General features: G+C 34.3%; 1 protein-coding gene across 18 annotated transcripts in view; it reads left to right on the top strand.

Annotated features, from left to right (window-relative positions):
• Positions 1–24,928, top strand: part of C1H14orf39 (chromosome 1 C14orf39 homolog) — a 141,738-nt gene that overhangs the window by 23,280 nt on the left and 93,530 nt on the right. For 13 of the 18 annotated variants that reach the window (XM_021062402.1, XM_021062391.1, XM_021062380.1 and 10 more), the window contains 10 exons: positions 7,869–8,056; positions 8,153–8,195; positions 9,809–9,929; positions 10,876–10,973; positions 13,653–13,786; positions 14,534–14,607; positions 19,420–19,505; positions 19,596–19,654; positions 21,839–21,900; positions 23,485–23,636. In XM_021062402.1, coding sequence (XP_020918061.1) covers positions 7,869–8,056; positions 8,153–8,195; positions 9,809–9,929; positions 10,876–10,973; positions 13,653–13,786; positions 14,534–14,607; positions 19,420–19,505; positions 19,596–19,654; positions 21,839–21,900; positions 23,485–23,636 — 1,017 coding nt within the window. Of the gene's footprint in view, positions 1–7,868; positions 8,057–8,152; positions 10,974–13,652; positions 13,787–14,533; positions 14,608–19,419; positions 19,506–19,595; positions 19,655–21,838; positions 21,901–23,484; positions 23,637–24,928 lie in introns of all 18 variants that reach the window. The other 5 variants (XM_005660019.3, XM_013993465.2, XR_002335522.1 and 2 more) reach the window with 3 other exon arrangements.

Here is a 24,928-nt window from a genome sequence, read left to right as displayed (position 1 = left end):
ATGTATGTTTCTTTGATTCTTTTCCATTATAGGTTGTTACAAGATACTGAATATAGTTCCCTGTGCTTTATAGTAAATCCTTGTTGTTTGTTTATTTTATATATAGTGGGGTGTATCTGTTAATCCCATACTCCTTATTTATCCCTTCCCCACTTTGGTAACCATAAGTTCATTTTCTGTGTTGATGACTGTTCTGTTTTACAATAACTTCATTTGTACCATTTTTTAAGATTCTACATATAAGTGATATAATACGATATTTTGTCTTTCTCTGACTTAGTATGAAAATCTCTAGGTCCATCCATATTGCTGCAAATGACATTATTTCACTTTTAATGGCTAAGTGATATTCCATTGTGTATAAATATATATATGTGTGTGTGTGTGTGTGTGTGTGTGTGTATATCTTCTTTATCCATTCATCTGTTGGTGGACACTTACATTGCTTCCATGTCTTGGCTATATAAATAGTGCTGCTGTGAACCTTGGAGTACATGTATCTATTTGAATTAGAATTTTTGTCTTATGGAATTATGCCCAGGAGTAGGATTGCTGGATCATATGGTAACTCTTATTTTTAGTTTGTTAAGGATCTCCATATTGTTTTCCATAGTGGCTGCACCAATTTACATTCTCACCAACAGTGTAGGAGGGTTCCCTTTTCTCTCTACCCTTGCCAGAAATTTTTTTTTTTTAGACTTTTTGATGATGGCCATTCTGATCAGTGTGGGGTGATACCTCATTATAATTTTGGTGTGCATTTCTCTAATAATTAGTGATGCCGAGCATTTTTTTATGTGCCTGTTGGCCATCTTTATGCCTTCTTTGGAGAAATATCTATTTAGGTCGTCTGACTATCTTTTGATTGGGTTATTTGGTTTTTTGATATTGAGTTGTATGAACTCTTTGGTATTTTGGATATTAACCCCTTGTCGGCTGCATTTGCAAATATTTTCTTCCAACCTTCGTATAGAGGTTGTCTTTTCGTTTTGTTTATGGTTTCCTTTGCTGTGCAGAAGCTTCTAAGTTTGACTAGGTCCCATTTGTTTATTTTTCTTAATTGGCTTTTTTTTTTTGGCCATACCCAGAGCACGTAGAAGTTCCTGGGCCAGGGATCGAACCTACACCACAGCAGTGACAGGCTGAAACCTTAACGGCTAGGCCACCAAGGAAGACTGTTTATTTTTCTTTTTATTTCTATTGCCTTGGGAGACTGACCTAAGAAAACATTCTAAAAATTTATGTTAGAGGATGTTTTGCCTATGTTTTCTTTTAGAAGTTTTATAGTGTCATTCCTTATATTTAAGTCTTTAAGCCACTTTGAGTTTATTTTTGTGCATGGTGTGAGGGAGTGTTCTAACTTCATTGATTTACATGTGACCATCCAGCTTACCCCAAACCACTTGCTGAAGAGACTGTCTTTTCTCTATCTTATATTCTTGTCTCTTTTGTTGAAGACCATGGGTGTGTGGTTTATTTCTGGGCCCTCTGTTCTTTAAAAAAATTTTTTTTTAATTGTAGTTGATTTATAGTGTTCTGTCAATCTCTGCTGTACAGCAAAGCAACCCAGTCCCTCTCTCTTTCTCTCTTACACACACACACACACACACACACACACATTTTTTTCTCACATTCTCTTCCATCATGTTCCATCACACATGATTAGATATAGTTCCCTGTGCTATATGGCGAATCTCATTGCTTATCAACTCCAAATGCAATAGTTTTCATCTACTAACCCCAAATTCCTAGTCCATCCCACTCCCTCCCCCTCCCCCTTGGCAACCACAAGTCTGTTCTCCAAGTTCATGAGTTTATTTCTTTTCTGTAGAAAGGTTCATTTGTGTCATTTATTATATTCCAGATATGTGATATCATATGGTATTTGTCTTTCTCTTTCTGACTTACTTCACTTAGTATGAGAGTCTCTAGTTCCATCCATGTTGCGGTAGATGGCATTATTTTGTTCTTTTTTATGGCTGAGTAGTATTTCACTGTGTATATATACCACGTCTTCTTAATCCAGTCATCTGTCTATGGACATTTAGGTTGTTTCCATGTCTTGGCTATTGTGAATAGTGCTTCTATGAACATGGGGGTGCCTGTATCCATTTCACTGAAAATTTTGTCTAGTTACATGCTCAGGAGTGGGATGGCCGGGTCATATGGTAGTTCTATATTTAGTTTTCTGAGATATGGCCATACTGATTTCCATAGTGGTTATACCAATATTCCTTCCAACAACATTGCAGGAGGGTACCCTTTTCTCAACACCCTCTCCAGCATTTGTTATTTGTGGACTTGTTAATGATGGCCGTTCTGACCAGTGTGAAGTGGTACCTCATAGTAGTTTTGATTTACATTTCTCTAATAATTAGTGATGTTGAGCATTTTTTCATGTGCCTGTTGGCCATCTGTATACCTTCTTTGGAGAAATGTCTATCTAGGTCTTCTGCACATTTTTCAATTGGGTTGTTGTGGCTTTTTTTGCTATTGACTTGTATATGTTGTTTGTATATTTTAGAGATTAATCCCTTATCAGTTGCATCATTTGAAACTATTTGCTCCAATTCTGTAGATTGTCTTTTTTTTTTTATGGTTTCCTTTGTGGTGCAAAAGCTTTTAAGTTTGATTAGGTCTCATTGGCTTATTTTTGTTTTTGAATTTATTGCCTTGGGAGACTGACCTAAGAAAACATTTGTATGGTTGATGTCAGAGAATGTTTTGCTTATGTTCTCTTCTAGGAGTTTTATGGTCTCTTGTCTTATGTTTAAGTCTTTAAGCCATTTTGAGTTTATTTTTGTGTGTGGTGTGAGGGTGTGTTCCATTTTCATTAATTCACATGCAGCTGTCCAGTTTTTCTAGCACCCCTTGCTGAAAAGACTGTCTTTTTCCATTTTATATTCTTGCCTCCTTTGTCAAAGATTAATTGACCATAGGTGTCTGGGTTTATTTCTGGGTTCTCTATTCTGTTCCGTTGGTCTATATGTCTGTTTTGGTACCAGTACCACACTGTCTTGATTACTGTAGCTTTATAATATTGTCTGAAGTCTGGGAGAGTTATGCCTCCTGCTTGGTTTTTGTTTCTCAGGATTTCTTTGGCAATTCTGGGTCTTTTGTTGTTCCATATAAATGTTTGGATTGTTTGTTCTAGTTCTGTGGAAAATGTCATGGGTGATTTAATAGGGATTATAGTGAATCTGTAGATTGCTTTGGGTAGTATGGCCATTTTTATAATATTAATTTTTCCAACCCAGGAGCATGGAATATCTTTCCATTTCTTTGAATCCTCTTTATTTCCTTGATTAATGTTTTATAGTTCTCAGAGTGCAAGTCTTTCACCTTTCTGGTCAGGTTTATTCATAGGTTTTTAATTTTGGGGGGGTGTGATTTTATTTTATTTTATTTATTTATTTTTTGTCTTTTTGCTATTTTTTTGGGCTGCTCCCGTGGCGTATGGAGGTTCCCAGGCTAGGGGTCCAATCGGAGCTGTAGCCCCTGGCCTATGCCAGAGCCACAGCAACGCAGGATACGAGCCACGTCTGCAACCTTAGCTCATGGCAACACTGGATCATTAACCCACTGAGCAAGGGCAGGGACCGAACCCGCAACCTCATGGTTCCTAGTTGGATTCGTTAACCACTGCGCCATGACGGGAACTCCCCAATTTTGGGGGGTGTGATTTTAAAAGGTACTGTATTTTTATATTTCTTTTCTAATATTTCATTGTTAGTATACAGAAATGCAACTGATTTCTGAATGTTAATCTTGTATCCTGCTACTTTGCTAAATTCATGAATCAGTTCAAGTAGTTTTCGTGTGGACTCCTTGGGGTTTTCTATATATAGTATCATCTCATCTGTATGGAGTGACGGTTTTACCTCTTCTCTTCCAACTTGGATACCTTTTCTTTCTTTTGTTTGTTGGATTGCTGTGGCCAGGACTTCCAATACTATGTTGAATAAAAATAGTGAGAGTGAGCATCCTTGTCTTGTTCCAGATTTTAGTGGGAAGGCTTTCAGCTTTTCTCCATTGAGTATTATATTGGCTGTGGGTTTGTCATAAGTGGCTTTTATTATGTTAAGATTGAGATGATTATGTGGTTTTTTACTTTTCTTTTGTTAATATGTATGACATTGATAAATTTGCAATTGTCGAACCATCCTTGTGAACCTGGGATGAATCCCACTTGGTCATGGTGTATGATCTTTTTTATATGTTGTTGGAATTAGTTGGCTAAAATTTTGTTGAGAATTTTTGCATCTATATTCATTAAAGATACTGGCCTATAATTTTCTTTATTGGTAGTATCTTTGGTTTTGGTATTAGGGTGATGATGGCTTCATAGAATGTCTTTGGGAGTGTTCCTTCTTCTTCAGCCTTTTGGAAAAGTTTAAGAAGAATGGGTATAAGTTCTTTGTATGTTTGGTAGAATTCGCCTGTGAAGCCATCTGGTCCTGGGGGTGTTTTTGTTACATATTCTATTTCATTTCTAGTGATTTGTCTGTTTAATTGATCTGATTCTTCTTCTTCCTTTTTTTTTTTTTTTTGCTTTTTAGGGCTGCATTAGCAGCATATGGAGATTCCCAGGCTAGGGGTCTAATTGGAGCTGCAGCTGCCAGTCTTTGCCACATCACAGCAATGCAGGATCTGAGCTGAGTCTTCAACCTACACCACAGCTCATGGCAATGCCCTGTCCTTAGCACACTGAGCAAGGCCAGGGATCGAACCTGTAGCCTCATGGTTACTAATATGATTCATTTCCACTGTGCCACAACAAGAACTCTAATCTGTTTCTTCTTGATTTGGAGGGCTGTATGTTTCTAGAAAGTTGTCCATATCTTCTAGGTTGTCAAATTTGTCAGCATGTAGTTGTTCATAGTATTCTCTTACAGGGTTTTTCTTTTTTTTTTTTTTTTTTTTTTTTTTTTGTATTTCTGCAGTATCCGTTGAGATTTCTCCTGTTTCATTTCTTTTTTTTCCTTTTTTTTTTTCTTTTTAGGGCCATACCCATAGCATATGGAGGTTCCCAGGCTAGGGTGGAATTGGAGCTGTAGCTGCTGGCCTATGCCACAGCCACAGCAACATGAGATCCAATCTGCGTCTGCAACCTACACCACAGCACACAGCAACACCAGATTCTTAACCCACTGAGCAAGGCCAGGGATCAAACTCTCATCCTCATGGATACTAGTTGGGTTTGTTAACCACTGAGCCCTGACAGGAGCTCCCTTTTTCATTTATTTTGTTCTTAAAAATTAATTAATTAATTAATTAATTAATTTTGTTTTTTAGGGCCATACCCGTGGCATATGGAGGTTCCCAGGCTAGGGGCCAAATCAGAGTTACAGCTGCTGGTCTGTACCACAGCCATAGCAATGCAGGGTCTGTGTCGCTTCTTCGACCTACGCCAGAGCTCACAGCAACTCCAGATCCTTAACACACTGAGCGAGGCCAGGGATCAAACCAGCAACCTCATGATACGTAGTTGGATTCATTTCCACTGTACCTCGACGAGAATTCCCATTTATTTTTGTTTATTTGAGTTCTTTCCTCTTAGTGAGGCTTGCCAGAGGTTTGTAAATTTTGTTTACTTCCTCAAAGACCAGATCTTGGTTTTATTAATTTTTTTCTATTGTTTTTTTGAATCTCTGTTTTACTGATTTCCTCTCTGATCTTTCTGATTTCCTTCCTTCTGCTGACTTTAGGTTTTGTTTCTTCTTTTTTTTTTCTAATTCATTTAGGTGGTAGGTTAAGTTGTTGATCTGAGATTTTTCTTCTTTTTTTGAGGAAGGCCTGTATTGCTGTTAACATCCATCTAAGCACTGCTTTTGAGGTATCCCATAGATTTTGAATGTTGTGTCTTCATTATCATTTGTCTTGTGGTATTTTTTAATTTCCTTTTTTTATTTCCTCATTGACCCATTGGTTTTTTTAGTAGCATGTTGTTTAGTCTCTATGTAGTCAGTTTTTTCTCATTTCCTTTCCTGTAGGATTTCTAGTCTCATGCCATTGTGGTCAGAGTAGATACTTGAAATAATTTCTATACCCTTAAATTTGTTGTGGTTAGTCTTGTGCCCCAGTGTGTGATCAGTCTTTGAGAATGTTCCATGTGCACTTGAAAAGAATGTATGTTGTGATTTTTTTTTTGGATGTAATGTACTGAAAATGTCAGTTAAAGTCAATGTTTTCTATTGTGTCCTTTAGGATCTCTGTTGCCTTATTGATTTCTGTCTAGAGAATCTGTCCATTGATGTGAGTGGGGTGTTAACGTCTCCTATTATTGTATTCCCATCCATTTCTCTTTTTATGTCTATTAGTATTTATTATATGTATATGGGTGTTCCTATATTAGGGGCATATTTATTGACAATTGTAATATCCTCATCTTGAATGGATCCTTTTATCATTAAACAGTGTCCTTCTTTTTCTTTCTTTATGGCCTTTGTTTTAAAGTCTATTTTGTTTGACATGAGTGTTGCAACTCCTGCTTTCCTGTCTTTTCCATTCACATGAAATATCTTTTCCCATCCTCTCACTTTCAATTTATATGTGTCCTTTCAGAATTTCTTTTAGAATGGTATTAGTATTGCTGTACTCTTTTAGTTTTTGTTTGTTAGAGAAAATCTTTATTTTTTTATTTTTCCTTCTATTTTAAATGATATTTTTGATGGATAGAATATTCTAGGCTGCAAATTTTTCCTTTTAGAACTTTGAATATAACTTGCCACTCCCTTTTGCCCTGTAGTGTTTCTGTAGACAAATCAGACTTATGGGGGTTCCCTTATAATTCTTTGCTTTTCTCTTGCTGCCTTTAGAATCCTCTCTTTACCTTTAACTTTTGCCATTTTATTATAGTATGTCTTGATGTGGGCCTGTTTGGGGCCTTCTGTGCTTCCTCTATCTTGATATCAGTATCCTTTAGATTTGGAAAGTTTTCAGCCATAATTTCTTCAAATATATTTTCAATCCCCTTTTCTTCTTCTTCTCCTTCTGGAATGCCTATTATGCATAGTTTGGCCCACTTTATATTATCCCATAGATATCTTACAGTGCTTTCCTGTTTTTTCATTTGGTTTTCTGTCTGCTGTTCTGATTGGGTGATTTCCATTGTTCTATCTTCCAAGTCATTAATTCGTTCCTCTGCATTGTTCATTCTGCTCTTCAGTGACTTTAACTCAGCTTGCATCTCTACAAATGAATTTTCCAATTTTTCTTGGCTCCCCTTTATATTTCCTAGTTCCTTTATAAAGCAATATGCATTACTCTTCATATCCACTCTTAATTCTTTCATGTTCGCTCTTAATTCAGTATTTTCACTGTCTCCTTTTTGAATGCAGTGTCTGTAAGGATGCATGCGTCTTTTAATTTTAATTAAATTAAAAATTTTAATTTTCTAATGTGATATTTTTAGCTTAGAAAACTGAAGATTTAAAAGCATAGTTATAGAGGTAGCTGAGCTTGGAAGAACAGAGATACAAAACTCAAGGAGAATAGAGAGTCAGGAAGTCATCAAAAGAACCAGGTTTTGCAGTGTAGTTTAGGATGAGAACTGAAAAGAGATCACTAAATTGGACAAATAATATCATCAAGATGATCTAAGGAAGGGTAGTTTCATTAGAATGATGGGAGTACAAGTTTAATTGAAGAGGATTAAGGTGTGAGTAACCCAGGTAGTTAAGAAAAGAGTAAAGAATTGAAAAGTATGATGGAGTTAAAAGTTTGAAAGGCAAACATTATTGAGGGAAGCAAGAATAAGTAAATTTTGATGCATCTTTTATGCGTAATTTAGTAGACTTTAATAGTGATTTTAGAAAGTTTTTAGATATACTTTCATTATATTGACATCATTTCTTTAATTTTAACAGAAAAAAGTACCATGGTTATCTATGTGAGTATAAAGATGTTTTGAAGCAATACCAGATAAAATACTCAGAAACACCCCTTTCACATGAATATTATGAGAAGAAAAGGGAACATGAAGAAATTAAAAACAGAGTGTTGGCATGTACTGAACAACTAAAAATGAATGAAACTATTTTTATGGAATTTTTAGGTATTAATGTTTTTATATACTGTATTAGTAACATTTCATTAACAGGTAATGAAAACAGTATAATAAATCAGTCTAAAATATTACTTTGTTTTTCAGTGCCTGCTCCCTTTCCATCACTTACCAGTTGGACCTTACATATGTATCCACAGTAATATTTCTACTTAAAATTTTTATTAGATAAGTATTATTTCTGTATTTTAATTGTTACTGTGTTTCCCTATGAGAATCACATTGATTTGCTTTTTATTTAATTAAAAAATTTTAGAGAATACTCTAAAGGTCACATGGGATTATTTTCCATATATGTGCATGTCATCAGAAGCAAGTAATTTTAATCCAAATAAAATGGTATAAGTGGCATATCTTAGCAACCAAACTGATGAAAAAGTCACCTTACTCTGTGTTACCAAAGAAGAATTTCAGTTAAATTAATTGGTTATTACTTGTTAGGATGGAAGGTGGCAAGGAGGTGAGTCACAGTTCTTGGGTACCTACTTTGTGCCAGGCTATACTCAAGATATAGAGCTTATAATGAGCTCACAGTTTAGTAGAGGAATCAGACATGTAAACAAGTAATTCTAATACAGTGGCATTGTATTAGATGCTTAAGTAATTCTTAATTGGTATAAGTCTCATCTGTTTGTCAAGGAGATCTTCCCTGATGATGAACTTGGAACTTTAATCCTCTTCCAATCTCCACAATCCTTCATATGCTTTCCTATCAGATTATAACTCCACTGTTTGTACTAAGTCTTCTTTATCCCTCCATTCTACCTTGCTTCATTCTGCTTCATCCTAAATCATCCTTTTAACTCCTTTGCTGTTTTCTCTCTCCATGTTTGGGTTTTAGCTTATTCTGTACTTAATTGTTCATTTGCTGCCCATCTGTGTTTTAACTTCTCAGTGAGAGGAGGCAGAGGTTGGTAGATGCAGAAGGCACAGCAGGGATTTGGGGAGTTGGATGTAGAGATGGATGAGATATAAGATTGCATGACAAACATAAGGGGGTAATGGAGGTAGGGAGAATTGAAGATTAGGATTTAAATGTCTATATCTAAACTTTTGAATTGATACTTTTGATAACAACATAGCATAAATAACATTCATCTGAAATTTTATATTCTGTCATATTCTTTTTAAACTCTCCTAAATGGATTGTAGAGTAACTTAGGAAATTGTACTAGCTGTTAATCATGCATACTGTCTATTAATAGCTGAGAACTTCTCTACTTGAAGTTGGATATAAATCCAGTGTAGGCAGAAAGTTCAGATGGAAGATCTAGCTCTCTTTCGAGTTCTATAGAGTGCACTGATAAACTTTACACAGCTAGAAAAGGGAAATTGAGTGGATTTTTAACATTGACTTTGGAACAAATAAATAATGGAAACATAGAAAGTTAAATTTGGACCTAAATCAATTACGTTCATTGTGCCAAATGACATGATGAACTTGGGTAAAAAGTTAAAAACACACTGTGAAAATATTTAACTGAAAGAAAAAATTGTAGCACATTTTTGATGAAGTGTTATTTTTAAGTTCAATACATTTACATAGACAAAGAGTAAATTATATTTGTCTGTTTGCCAAATGTTGCCAAATGTACTAGTTGTAATGCTACTTTCAGGTACTTGCTATTAATATTGCTTGTATGACATACATAAATAATGTTACATAATACTAATTATTTCTGATATAGTACATACATTATAAATGTGAAATTTATTGTATAACATAGTTCCTTAATATAAAAGGGTTAATTTGAGATGTAAAACACAAGATATACTTAAACATGCCAACAAATTTTCCAAGAATTCATCTGAATTGAAGAGAGAAGTAGATGATGTGGAAATAGAAATTAATTATTTAAACCAGGTATATATTTTGTTATGTTTCTAATGTATGTGTTAATGTAAAAGTGTAATGGTGTGTTAGAAGACAGTCTTAGGAGAGCTATTTCTCAAAAGCCTCAATATGGGGAAAAGCTTACAATAATTTATTTGCCTCGCATTACGTTTGGAGCCAAAATTTTAAATGTTGAGCATATTCACCTCTGAGTTTAGGGAATAGTTTAACTTTGGGTACTGAGGAAAGAAGATAAGGAAAGAACAAGATGTAGCTTAATAGTAGGTTTTTAAAGGCATTATCAGTGCTTACAGCACTGTTGTCAAAAAAGAGTACTAGAGAGTAAATGGTTTAAAGAATTTAATCGATAAAACTTATGACTACTCTTTTATAAAAATCAGCTAGAACTAGTTTAGAACTAGTTTAGTTTTAAGATTGACTGTATGTGATATTTTCTGGAATACATTTTTAGTGTCATATGTTGAAAAATGGCTTTCAAAACCCATCAAAATCACTTCCAAATTTTGAGAAAAAAATTAAACAGCTGATTTTTAAAATTTTCAAAAATTGTATTAAAGGTGGTATATTTATCATTATAGGCTTAAGAGTCCAAATAACGGTAATAGCATTTTAGTAATGAGAAGAAAGTGAATGCTACTTACTTTTAAATATATGGTAACTATCTCTATGTAGGGAATCAGTCTCCTTTGCTTCTAACTGTCCTTTTCAAAGAAGTTGGAAGTTCATTGAAATCTAGGTTTTCTAATTGAGTTGTAAGGAAAAATAAAAGGAGCATGATTTAGTGTTCATTTTGACTCTGTTTTAGCAGCTTTTACTACGTGATAGCTAGTACTAGCAAAGATAAAAATCTTGTGATTATGTAGAAAAAATCATATTCATTAGTTAAGATAAAGCATATGTTCCTTAATGCTTTGCAGGTAATTATTTTATTTTGCTTTGTCATTTTTCTTTTTAGCATATTGCAAGACTTTATGAAATGAAGAATCTTTCGGAAACTCCAGAGGAAAAAAATAAAAATGTAGAAAAGAGAAAGGAATTGAAAGAAAGGTATAGGTAAACTTTATTTTATTATTATTATTTTCATTTTGACCCACCCCTGGGGCATATGGAGCTCCCCAGCCAGGGATCAGATCAGAGCCACAGTCATGACCTAAGCTACAGCTGTGGCAAAGCCAGATCCGTAACCCACTGTGCCAGGCTGGGGATTGAACCTGCATCCCAGCGGCTTCCAAGACATCACTGATCCCCTTGTGCCACAGTGGGAGCTCCATAGGTAAACTTTAAAATGAAATTTTATGTCAACAGATACTGTGCATTTAAAATTTGATTATATTCTATCCTAAGTCATTTATATTTACATAGTATCTATAAACATTTATTTTGCATGCTATTTTCTCTTCATTTCTTATGAAAAATATTTACACCTTTAAATATTATGGACTTCTATTCAAATCTGCTTGTTATTTAGGGTAATAGGAAGAAATAGGGTAGTAGCAACCCACTTGCTATTTTTAACCTCTCAGTTGTACCTTTCATCTAGTTTTCCATTATGGGTCACCAGTAGAAGTAAAACAAGAGGAAAGATTGTGGGAGCAGCAATGTTTGCCTTTTATCACCCTGTTACAATCTTGACCAGTTCTCCTTTGCTGCAGAAAGTGAAAATGAGTCAAAATGTTACTGAATCTATGGCATCATATGTTTTGTTCTCTTTCATCCAAATGGTAATAAAATAGACATAGGTCATGGAGACATTTTAAAAGAAGACTGATTTTTTTTCCTGTTATTGTGTGACAGAAAAATAGATGTATTACTATTGCTGTTTTTCATGAACTTTTTTTTTTTTCTATTTTTGCCTGTAGCCTTTTTCATTCTTGGATTCCTCTTCTCAGGCTACACTATTTATTCTTATTTTTCAACACACTCTTCTCCTAAGTTAATTCCGATATCCTATTTCCTTGGATCTGCTATTTTATTGATACTGTTACTCCCACATCTCACATCCAGGATAATGTGTCTTTACGTTTGTAATGAAATTGATTAGACAAATAGGTGAAGGTATAGAATTTCACTTTATTGATAACTTTTTAATATAAAAATTCTCTATATTGAAAACTTATGTAACTAGTTATTTTAGTTACATTTTTATGCTTTTTTTGTTGTTGTCTTTTTAGGGCCACACCCATGGCATATGGAGGTTCCTGGGCCAGGGGTCAAATCAGAGCTGTAGCTCCCGGCCTACACCACAGCCACAGCAGTGTCAGATCTGAGCTGCGTCTGTGACCTACACCACCTCACAGCAGTGCTGGATCCTTAACCCACTGAGCAAGGCCAGGGATCAAACCTGCATCCTCATGGATGCTAGTCAGATTTGTTTCCACTGAGCCATGATGGGAACTCCACATTTTTATACTTTTTATCATTATTTAACTATTATTTTAACAATAATTTAAATTATTTAATTTAGGAAAAGTTCAATGAAATTATTCTTCCAATAATATACTTAGAAGATCCAGGAGTTCCCGTTGTGGCGCAGTGGTTAACGAATCCGACTAGGAACCATGAGGTTGCGGGTTCGGTCCCTGCCCTTGCTCAGTGGGTTAAGGATCGGGCGTTGCCGTGAGCTGTGGTGTAGGTTGCAGATGCAGCTCAGATCCCGCGTTGCTGTGGCTCTGGCGTAGGGCGGTGGCTACAGCTCTGATTAGACCCCTAGCCTGGGAACCTCCATATGCCGCGGGAGCAGCCCAAAGAAACAGCAAAAAAAAAGACAAAAAAAAAAAAAAAAGAAGATCCGTATATGATTGTAATGTTTCTTTAATGATATCTGCTCATGCTGGTTAATTTGTTTCTGAATAAAGCTTTTTAAAGTTTGAAGTATGGAGTTTCTTTCGTGGTCCAGTGGTTAGCAAATCTGACTAGGAACCATGAGGGTGCAGGTTCGATCCCTGGCCTCGCTTAGTGGGTTAAGGATCCGGCATTGCCGTGAGCTGTGGTTTAGGTTGCAGATGAGGCTCAGATCCTGTTTTGCTGGGGCGTAGGCCAGTGGCTACAGCTCCAATTAGACCCCTAGCCTGGGAACCTCCATATGCCATGAGTATGGCCCTAGAAAAGACAAAAAAAAAAGATTGAAGTAGTACTCCAAAATCTAAAGCATGCTATTTACAGATACTGTTTTGGTTTTTTTTGCCATATTTAGAAAGTCTTTTAAAATGATTATGCTTTAAAATTGAGAGTGTGTTGCATTGAAAACACTGGACTTAATCAGGAAAAGTGTGTTTTAGTTGTAAAACTAATAAGCAATTTTTTTTTTTTGGTCTTTTTGTCTTTTGAGGGCCACACCCATGGCATATGGAGGTTCCCAGGCTAAGGGTTTAACCAGAGCTGTAGCTGCCGGCCTACACCACAGCCACAGCAACGTCAGATCCGAGCTGCATCTGCGGCCTACACCACAGCTGACGGCAATGCCGGATCCTTAACCCAGTGAGAGCAAGGCCAGGGATCAAACCTGCAACTTCATGGTTCCAAGTCAGATTGGTTTCCGCTACGCTACGATGGGAACTCCCTAGTAAGCAATTTAATAATATCGGGCAGATTTCTTAAATTCTCTGGAACTTGGTTTTATTATCTGCAAATTGAGGATTTTTAACTATATAATAATGTAAATATATCTTATAGCTTCAAAATATATTAATTTTTACTTAGCTAATGTTTAATATAATTCACTCTTCTCTTTAGAGTCTTTGAAAAAGATGAACAACATGTATTTATATTGAACAAAACCCCTCCCAACAGTCAATTATTTCTTCCATACGAATCTCAGAAATTAGTCAGACCAGTGAAGACGCATTCTTCAGAACCAAGAGTTAAAGGTACAGTATATGTTTATTATTCAAAAACATAGTTTTCTTTGCAAACACATAAAAGAAAACTATAAAGGAACAATTTTAGTTATCATTTGGTGTAAGCAAGAGCAAACAGTACTGGATACCTACAGACTTAGTAAAGTGCCACTTTGATTCTTTCTGAGAGAAAACAAGATGTGCCACCTGTACATAATATTTTTCTCTTTGAGAAAGAAATCACTCACATGATATATTTCAAAAAATGTTCTATCTGGTTTTACTGCTACCAGAGGAAGAATAATAATTATATAGTTTTTATTTGAGAGGTTGTATTATCAGTATGTGTGATTAAAGTGGGTAGCAGACTTAGGTTAATGGCATTTGTGACTTAGTCACTGAGACATTTGAATCATGTTTCATTCAGTGGATATGTAGATTAGATTAACTGCATTGTATTAGGTTAATTACTTTGGCTATTTTTCTTCCCCCAGTCTTTAATATCACAACTCTCTGTTCTTTGGTTCCCCATTATAAAGATCAAGTCCCAGTATAAAGATGTAGTTTTTGTCAGCTCTTTTCATTCTACATTCATAGTTATTATAACTATTGTATAGTGAGGAATTAAGATTATGTAATACTTTAATAATTCTGTATTTTAAATTAAATGTTCTTGTAACTTGATTTTTTTAAATTACAAGGTTTGGTTAAATGTTGGGCATGAGATTTGATTCTGTCACTGAAATTGATTTGAAGTTGTACAATTTAATAACCTAGATAAAGAAGAAAGTTCTGGGAAGTGGTCAAAACTTGCCAATATTGACTTCAGACAAAAAGAAAGTGATACACAGGTAAGTATTTTTTTAATAGTACAAATTAAATGTGTAGTTAAATTAGATACTTAATGTACCACATTTAGGACATGTGTATGTGAGATACATTAAATTAGCCATTAGTACAATCTTAGGGTCTAAAAATTAAAAGAGTTTCAGTATGGCATCCTGAGCATGTATTGTAGACTTCGCTCTTCTAACAATAAAAGATACTTAAAAATACCAATCACTGTACCCAGTAGACCAAAAAATGTAAGACATTTGTAAAAGAGAAAAACAGAATTAGATTGAGGAAGGAAATTGTGACACTATCTCCACAGTGTCATCATTTCTCTAGTTGCATCAGTGTTTTCTTTTCCTGCTATCCTTAATGCTTAAACTTTTACCTCAAAGTTGTCTCATGGTCAAAAGCTAACCATTACAACTATACCATCATATCTACCTTCTAGACAGGAAAGAAGTCATCGTAATTTTAAATGATCTTTCCTGGATGCTCCTTAAACAATTTATGTTAGTGTTTAATTGGTCAGAACTTTGTAACATGGCTACCTCTACCTGCAGAGAGGTTGAGAAATATGATGGATTTTTTTTGTTTGTTTTTTAAAAATTAGAACATAAAGGGAATGTGGATTTTGGATAGGACAGAAAACTGGCAGTTTCTGTCACAGGAACAATCAAATAGATGAAAAATAAGAATATAGAGGGTCTAACACATTTAGCAAACTGTGGCCAGCATACACAGAATTCAGTTAAATTTTTGTTTGTCATACTCACCTAAATTGAATATTTACTAGAACAAAAAAGATATCTCAAAATCTGTCTTCACCAACCATAAAAAAAATACAAGTTAAACAAAAAGATAGCCCTCTCCACAAAAAACTATTTGGCTGAGAGGAAGGATATTCACATACTTTCAAATTACTTTTGGGTTATAGAAGAAATCAAAATATAATGTAATAACTATTTAAAAGAATACTATAAATCCAAATCTGTGAAATGTGGCCAAATTGGTCCTCACAGATAAATTTATATTTGAAAACAAACATATTCAAAAATAAGATTAAAATTAGCTGAACATCAGGGAGTTCCTGTCATGGTGCAGAGGAAACAAATCCCATTAGGAACCGTGAGGTTGCAGATTCGATCCCTGGCCTCACTCAGTGTGTTGAGGATCTGGCGTTGCCATTAGCTGTGGTGTAGGTTGCACACGTGGCTTGGATCCCACGTTGTTGTGGCTGTGGCATAGGCTAGTGGCTACAGCTCCGATTAGACCCCTAACCCGGGTACCTCCATATGCCATGGGTGCAGCCCTAAAAAGAAAAAAAAAAAAAATTGGACTTCCCACTGTTGTGCAGCAGGTTCTGCATTAGACCCACCATTTTCTCCACAGCAGCTTGGGTTGCTGCTAAGGCATGGGTTCAGTCCCTGGCCTGGTGTAGTGGGTTAAGGATCTGGAATTGCCACAGCTGTGGTGTAGGTTGTAGCTGTGGTGCAGGTCATAGCTGTGGCTCGGATTCAGTCCCTGGCCTGGGAACTTCCATATGCCATGAGTATGGTCAAAAAAAAAACAAAAAAAAAAAAAACAAAAACCTACCTCAGCATTAAGTATGAAAACTTCAAAGTATGAAAAGCTCAACTCACAATACAAAAACAAAATAATAAATGCAAAGACCATAGGAATTAATACAGAGACAAGCAAAAATTAATGAAATTTTAAAGTTGGGCTCATTAATATAGCCAAAAGCTAATAACTTTCAGCAGGTACAGAGAAAAAAAGAGAAGTCCCCCCCCCCAAAAGGAAAAGAATAAAAAAGGGGAAAAGAGCTTATCATTATACCTATAGAAGAAATCTTTTCTAAGTCCTAAGAGGATATTACATAAAACCTTATAGCAGTAAATTTGAAAGTTTGTGAGATGGACAATTAGGACAATACAAATTGCTTAGTAGACTGAAAAAGAAAACCATGAATAAAACAGATCAATAGTCTAGAAAAAACTAAAATGTAAGTGAAAATGAAATATAAATAAATGTCTAGTTCTCTCTTTTCTTCTTTATTTCTCTCCCTTCTCCTTCTGCCCCACATGCCCTTCAGAACACACTAGACTCAATTTGTCAGCTGAATTTTACCAAATCTGTAAGAATTAAATCAGAATTTCTCAATTGTGACACTTTGAAATTTTGGACCAGGTAATTCTTTGCTGTGAAGTCGTCTTGTGACCCACCAGAGGCCAATAGCACCTCATCCCCAAATTATGACAAAAAATATCTCCAGACATTGTCACATGTCCCCTAAGAAGCAAAGTGGCTCTTAGTTGAGAGCCATTGGATTAAATAATCTTTTTATACAAAAAACTCCAGAGTATAGAAAAAGTTGGAAACTGTCCAACAGCTTATACATGACTAATCCATTAGATAGCAAGGAAAAGGGTAGTGAAAGAAAATAAGAACTATAGTACATTTTTCTCAAGAATGAACATAAATGTAAAAATCTAATTAAGTTATTAGCAAATCAAATTTTGCACTGTAATTTTTTTTTTTGGTCTTTTTTGCTATTTCTTTGGGCCACTCCCGCAGCACATGGAGGTTCCCAGGCTAGGGGTCTAATCGGAGCTGTAGCCACCAGCCTACGCCAGAGCCACAGCAACGCAGGATTCGAGCTGCATCTGCAACCTACACCACAGCTCACGGCAACGCCCGATCCTTAACCCACTGAGCAAGGGCAGGGACTGAACCCGCAACCTCATGGTTCCTAGTTGGATTCATTAACCACTGCGCTGCGATGGAAACTCCTGCACGTAATGTTAAAAGAATAATATATTATGACTAATCTTGGTTTTCCAAAAAAAATACGGTGATGGTTATTTTAGCTGTCACCATAGCATTTTAAAAAATCTATGATTCACTACATTAAATATGTTAATACATGATTTTAAGTAAATATTTTTAAAAGAATGCTAGAGAGACTCTTGCCACCAAATATCAAAATGTTTATTTTATTTTATATTATTTTTGGTCACGCTCATCACATGTGGAAGTCCCTGAGCCAAGGATTGAACCTGCATCACAGTAGCAACTTGAGCCTCTGCAGTGACAAAACTGGATCCTTAACCCAGTGTGTCACAAGATAACTCCAAAATGTTTATTTTTTAACTTTTATTATTGAGATAAAAGTCACATACCATAAAATTAATCATTTTGTAGTGTACAATTCGGTGGTTTTTAGTATATTCACAAGATAGTGTAACCATGACCACTGTCAAATTTCAGAGCATTTTCATCATCCCAAAAGATTTTTAAATGTTATCAAAATATAGTAATTATAACAGCATAGTACAAGAAAAGATGAATTGATCAATGGAGTATAGCAAAAAAAAAAAAGCTTTTGTATGGCATGAGACACTAACAAAGTTAAAAGATATTGACAGAATTGTCACTTAGTAGATGGGAATCTGGAAAGTATGATATATAAATAAATACACAGTAATTCTTTCACATTAATTTAGAAAACAATAAAATGGGCAAAAGATAAGTCAGCTTATAGAAAAAGAAAGACAAGGGGTCGCTAAACGTAAGATGCATAACCTCAGAAGTACAGAGAAATGGAAGTTAAACCAATGAGATACCTGGTTTCACCTATTAGATTTGTAGACATTAAGACATAATGATAATATCTAGTGAGGTTAATAATAGTGGGAGTATAATTTGAGACAACTGCTTTGGAAGACTGATTCACAGTACTCATTAAAAATAAAACTAAGGAGTTCCTGTCATGGCTCAGTGGAAAGGAATCTGATTAGTATCCATGAGGATGCAAGTTTGATCCCTGGCCCTGCTTGGAGGGTTAAGGATCTGGTGTTTCCATGAGCTGTGGTGTAGGTAGCAGACAAGGTTTGGATCCCAAGTTGCTGGGGTGTCAGCCAAAGGCTACAGCTCTGATTCACCCCTTGGCCTGGGAACCTCCGTATGTCATGCGTGCGGCCTTAAAAAGACAACCAACCAACCAAAAAACCTCACACTCAGCAGTTTCACTTCTGGCACCTATTCTAAACAAATACTTTAAATACTTGTATCAGGTGCCATATACCAACATGTATATTGTTTGATATATACATTAAAACAGTAAAAACACTTATTCTTTAAGGGACGTGTTCTTTTAGGGACAGAGTCTTTTTCTTAAGATCAAAAAGCACAATAAGATGGCAAAATTAAGATCACTGGCTGTCATAACAAAAATAAATGGATAAACTTATCTATTAAAGGTATTTTAATTTCTGGTCAAATAAGGAAAATCAGCAACTGTTCAAAATGTGTGACTTGGAGAATGAAAGACCTGAAACAAACAGTACAAAAATCAGTAAAGCAGTGGTTTAAATATTGCCATTAAACACAATTTAATTAAAGTTAAAAATGAAATATTACAGGCCTTAATCTTTTAACGTACTGTTTTCCTTTCCTGTATTCAATTTGAGAGGATAGACAGACATATAAATCAGGTAATTAGTTGAGAAGATAGTAAGATTCACTTTATGTGTCATGAATAAGGAAGAAAAAATTTTGTTTACCTTAATCATACAGATACTATCAAACATAGTTATTGTACATGTCAAAAACATCAAATTCCTTAAGAGTCTTAAATCTTTTTTGTTTTTGAGTGTTTCCCTTAATGTTTTGTATATAGTGGTTTCATTAAATGTGTATAGTTGGTGTTGATAATAACAGTGATGATGATGAGGATGACAGTGTTCTTGGAGAACCCTGAGTATCCTTGGCAAGCAAAAAAATTTATTGTTTTGTGTAGTCAATTCTAATGCTTAATTTCTTTTGTTCAGGTAGTGAATGACTCAGCTGTGAATAGCCACTCAAAATGTTCACATATTACAGCTTTTAAAAGTTCACAAAATCTTATGCAGTTCAGGTAACCTTTAAAAATAAGAAAATTCTTTACTTTCTGAAATAACTTATCAACTCAGTAAATAATATAAAACTTTTGGTTACTGTATTTTAGATTGTTAACCCCACAGAAACAGTCAAATTGCAATCAGTGGTTGGAAAAAGGAGATACAGGTATTTGCTAAGAAGTGGGAGTAAAAAGTTATATCAGGTTTTTATACTAGTCAAATAAATTATTTGGGTTCTTTGCATCTCTCGTTAACTGCTGTGCATACCTGGTTTTAAAATACATTTTTCTTAAATATAAAACAAATACATTTTATTATAGAAAGTTTGGAAAACAGAAAAATATAAAAGAAGCAAAAATACTACCACCTAGATGTAACTGATCCTAAACATACTATTATATGTATACATGTTTTTCCTATGCATATCTGTTTTGTTCTTTTAGTTTATTCATTCAAATTTGAAGCATACTGTGTATATCATTTTGTATCCTTTTCTTTCCACTTGATATACTCTTGAGCATATTTTTCCATGCCATTAAATAGATTTTATTTTTGCTGACTGTGTAATATGTCTTTGCATGGATATGCTGTGATTTGTTTAGCCTTTCTCTCACATTGAATATTTTGTTATTTCCATGTTTTTTGCTTTTATAAATAATACTACTATATTGTTTTATATAAATATTTTCCTACCTTGGATTATTTTCTTTGAATAAAATCATAGAAAGGTCATAGAATATATATGTATGAGTTCATTATCCTAGAATCAACTAGCTTTTGGAACTTTGATGCACACTTGAAAATACTATTTCATTCTCTCTATGGACAAATGTGTATATGTAAATATATATAATACATCATATGGGGACACACACATATATATTTTGGTAGCTCAGTAACAAATAGTAATTATTCCATTCGTTAGGCTATATGGAAGTCTTTATGTCTTCTTGTCTATAGCATGTGGATTACTGACTTATTTTGAAATTTGAAAAATGACTCATTCTGGCAGTATAAAAATTCTTTAAATATGTGCATATTCCGAATGGTCATATGCTACACTATGAGTCTATACCTATCACTCTAAATATAAGATTCGACCAAGACAATATGCTTATTTTATGCAAATGGATATTTTTCCCTCTTTCTTCTGAAAAAAAGAATTTTATCTTCCCAGGTGATCTATTCCACCTGTTTAAAATCCTTTCGATATGCTAGACTGACAGAGTGTTATACAAGGGAGGAATAGCTAATCTCTAGGAAGAGTACCCCCCCTAATACAGATATGTGGGGAAATGCATATATCTGGCATAGTCCTAGCTGCCACTGAGCATATATGGTGAAGCTTTACACCCAAGAAGATGTATAATTATTTTGGAAGAAGGAAAGATTCTTTTCAACAATCTCCAAGCCTATCTTTTGAAGAGGTTAATTTTGGTAGCTGTGACTTAAATGCGTAAGGCAAAACTATAAATCTTTCAGATGATGAAATAGAAAAACATCTATTCAAGATAGGAAGGAATTTCTTAAAAAAATTTGAAAGCCCAGTTATAAAAGATAAAGTGATAACTTGGCTATATTAAAATTAAGAATTGCTTTTCATCAAAAGACACTATAAAAAGAATGGGAGGCAAGAGGAGGATATATTTTCAATACTTAAAACTGTCAAAGGATTAGTTTCCAAAAGTGTATTAAAAATTTCTACAAAGAAATGAAAGACAGACAACCCAATTAGAAATATATGCAAAAATAAACAAACAGGCACCTTAAATAGGAAAAATTTGAGGCAGGTAAACAGATGAAAAAATGTTCAGCAAGTCAGTTAACTGGAAAATAAAACCACAGTGAGATATTATTGTACATAAGCTTACCATTATACACAAGATTATCATTATCCCATAAGTTTAGCAAAATTTGGAAAGTCTGATAAAACTAAATGTTGATAAGAATGTAGAACAATTATTTCATCATATAATATTTTAAAACAAAATATATTGCTCAGTCAGTAGAACTATATAAAGCAAATCAGGATTTTATCTTAGAAGTCAGGATAGTGTTACCACTAAGGAAGAGGATATGGGGAATATGGGGCCTTTGGACAACTTATAATGTTCCATTTCCTCACCTAGGTGGTGGTTACATGGATGTTCACATTGTAATTTTTTTTTGTTAAACCGTTCATGCAGATTTTATTCCCTTATTTTTATTAATTAGGTTGAACTATATAAAATTTTAATCTTTGTAGAACAAGAACAGTTAAATATTGATGGTTTCATATGTTGACTAATATGTTTTATTTACAATTAAATTACGAAAAGAAAAAAATAGTTTGTTCTCATGTAACAAATAGATGCTGAGTGTGGAGAAAAAGGGACAGTAAGACAATTGAGAGAATCAAAATGTACTTCACAAGTAAGTCAAATGTTTGGTTTCTAATTTCTAAGCAGAATATTTCAATTTAAAATATTCTAGGGGAGTTCCCGTTGTGGCGCAGTGGTTAACGAATCTGACTAGGAACCATGAGGTTGCGGATTCGATCCCTGCCCTTGCTCAGTGGATTAAGGATTGGCATTGCCGTGAGCTGTGGTGTAGGTCGCAGACACGGCTTGGATCCCGCGTTGCTATGGCTCTGGCATAGGCTGACGGCTACAGCTACGATTAGACCCCTAGCCTGGGATCTTCCCATATGCCGCAGGAGTGGCCCAAGAAATGGCAAAAAGACAAAAAGACAAAAAAAAAAAAAAAAATTCTATTTCCAGGAGTTCCTGCTGTGAGCAGTGGGTTAAGGATCTGGCATTATCTCTGTGGCCACGTTGATTTGATTCTTGGCCCATTGCAGTGGGTTAAAGGTACAGAGTAGCTGTAGCTATGGTATAGTTTGTAGCTGCAGCTCAGATTTGATCTCTTGCTGGGGAACTTCCATATGCTGTGGACGCAGTGGAAAAATAAAAATTAAGTTAAATAAAGTATTCTGTTTCCATTTTAATTTCAGATTTAGTATAATGAAGATTGTTTATGTGAGGTCTAGAAGTTATTAGCTTGGCAGTCAGGTTGCTGTGATGTTACAGAGGTTTGAAGAGGTTAATTTGTGGTGAAAATAGTAGCTGTGACTTAAATGCATGAGGCAAAAGTATAAATCTTTCAGATGGCAAAATAGAAAAACATCTATTCAAGATAGGAAGGAATTTCTTAATTCCTTAAGGAGTTAAAGATTTAAAAACGAAGACACAAAAAGTTTACATGAAAGTATATGAAAAAAGTCATCATTAATAATTGGCAATATGTATATTGACAGCACAACAACTAAATCATGACTGAAGAAAACAATTTTGTTTGGTAAGATTGATTTGCTAAGGCAGACACCAAAATACCTTCAAAATATTTTTTAATAGTAGCAATAGTCTCCTGCTATAAAGAAATACTGGTAAGCATATTTTAATTTTTTGATGGAGGGATCCAAATTGTTTCTGTGATGGCACTTGGTAATGAACATATTTGAAAAATCATATTCCTAGATAACAAATGATATAATGGAAGATTAGTATTCAAATTCTAAATCTTTTCAGAGAAAGTAGTATAATGAACTTATAAGGGCAAAAAGTGCAGAGAACATAACCAGTAAGAGTAGGATTGCTTTTCTCTTTCAAGGGAATAGCATAAACAAATCTTGACCCAGAGCACAATATGGAAATTTTTGAAGAAAAATTATTTGTAACCATTGTTCTTCATCAGTCTGAATAGGTTTCATTTATCAGTTACTTTTTCAGGTAGGAGTAGGTGACATAGAGCTGGAAAGAAAAAATAGAAAATTAAAAATAATTATTTTCCTATTTTTTGACATATTTTGGTATTACTTTTACCAATTATTCTTATTTATTTTGTTTATGAAATGATAACATAGATTAATGTGATATTTTCAGTCTCACACATTTTTACATTTGTGTATTAATGCAATATCATTCATTTTTATAGTTTTCTGTTACTTTGGATTTGCAGGTTTTATATACAGAACATTTTGGAAAGCCAGTAGAAGAAAGTGCTGAGATTTTCTCACAAACTCCTGAAATTCCCTTATTTTTAAGGACTGCTGAAGCTGTGAAAATACCTGAATCTGTGGAGAAATTACCTGAAACCTCCTCATTTGAAATGTAAGATTTTAGTTAATTATAATTAAAGAATTTACATATTGAGTTATAAATAATTGATGTGAATAGTAAAATGCCTAATCCCTATAACTTAAAAAAATTTATTATGGAATAGTTCTGATGAGATCAGGTGCATTCAGGGTAGTATGGCCATAGACTGTTATGGAATATTTCAAATATATGAAGGAGAGGGAGAGAGACTAGTATAATGAACTCTTATGTACCTGTTACCTCTGTGTTGGAACACTTATTAACATTGTCATCTTATTTCATAGATCGTCTTCCCCATTTCCCCTGAAACATTTAGCTGAAGTGGCATAGGTCATGAGCACTTAACAAGTTCAATAGTGCAAGACTTAAGAGTTTTTGAAGAATAAAAAAAGTAGGGAAAAATTTTAAATGTCAAGCAAAAAAGTTAATATCACATTTGGTAGATTGTGGATATCATTGAATAATGTTCCAGCAGTCATTTTTCCTTAATGTTGTCAGTTTTATGGCAAGAATTGCCATTCTTTTAATTAATCTTGGTAGGCATAAATATCTTTAACATCATTTTTAAACTTTGGAAACCATAGACTGTAGTTTATAGCCAAGAAAATAATGCTACTTTTAACCTTTTTGTTTAGTTGAGTCTTTTCCTTAATACTGAACCTTGAGATTTTCCTAAAATATATGTCAAACAGATTTCACTTCATCAAGAATCTCTCACCTGTGTTCTACTCTGTATTTTAAATTGCTAGTAAGAGTTTTGTATATGAATATTATGCTCTTGACTCAAACACAGCATGTTCAAAGTGGAACTCATTATCTGAAAACCATAAAAAGATGTGGCAGTTGTATACTAAAACCTCTCTCTATGGATAAGAAAGCAAATCTGTAAAGTAACTCAATAGTGGTCATGGCAATAGTTATGGAAGTATCTTCAGACTTCTGTTATATTTTACAAACACTTAATAGCACTATTTGTAAGTATTTTGTAAATATTGCTACTTTAATATTCAAACAACTTTATGAGACATAGTACATTATTATCCATATTTTATAGATGAGGACACAGAATCACAGATGATACAGCTCATCAGTGACAGAGCTGAGATTGAAACCCAGACAGTTCTGCCTCCAGAATTGATGCTTTTTAGTGACTGTGTTATATACTGTCTTAACTAATTATTTTCTCAAATCATTTTATAGTTTAACTCCCTTATGAAACAATCTGTTATGGCTGGCTTCTCATTAAGACTAAAATTTTGTGACTACTTTCAAGATCTTGAGGACAGTATAGCATTAGGGTTAAG

This window comes from Sus scrofa, chromosome 1, assembly GCF_000003025.6.
Source record: "Sus scrofa isolate TJ Tabasco breed Duroc chromosome 1, Sscrofa11.1, whole genome shotgun sequence".
Taxonomy (NCBI): Eukaryota; Metazoa; Chordata; class Mammalia; order Artiodactyla; family Suidae; genus Sus; species Sus scrofa.
Note: the sequence above shows the minus strand (reverse complement) of the source record. Positions and strands in the feature narration are given on the sequence as shown.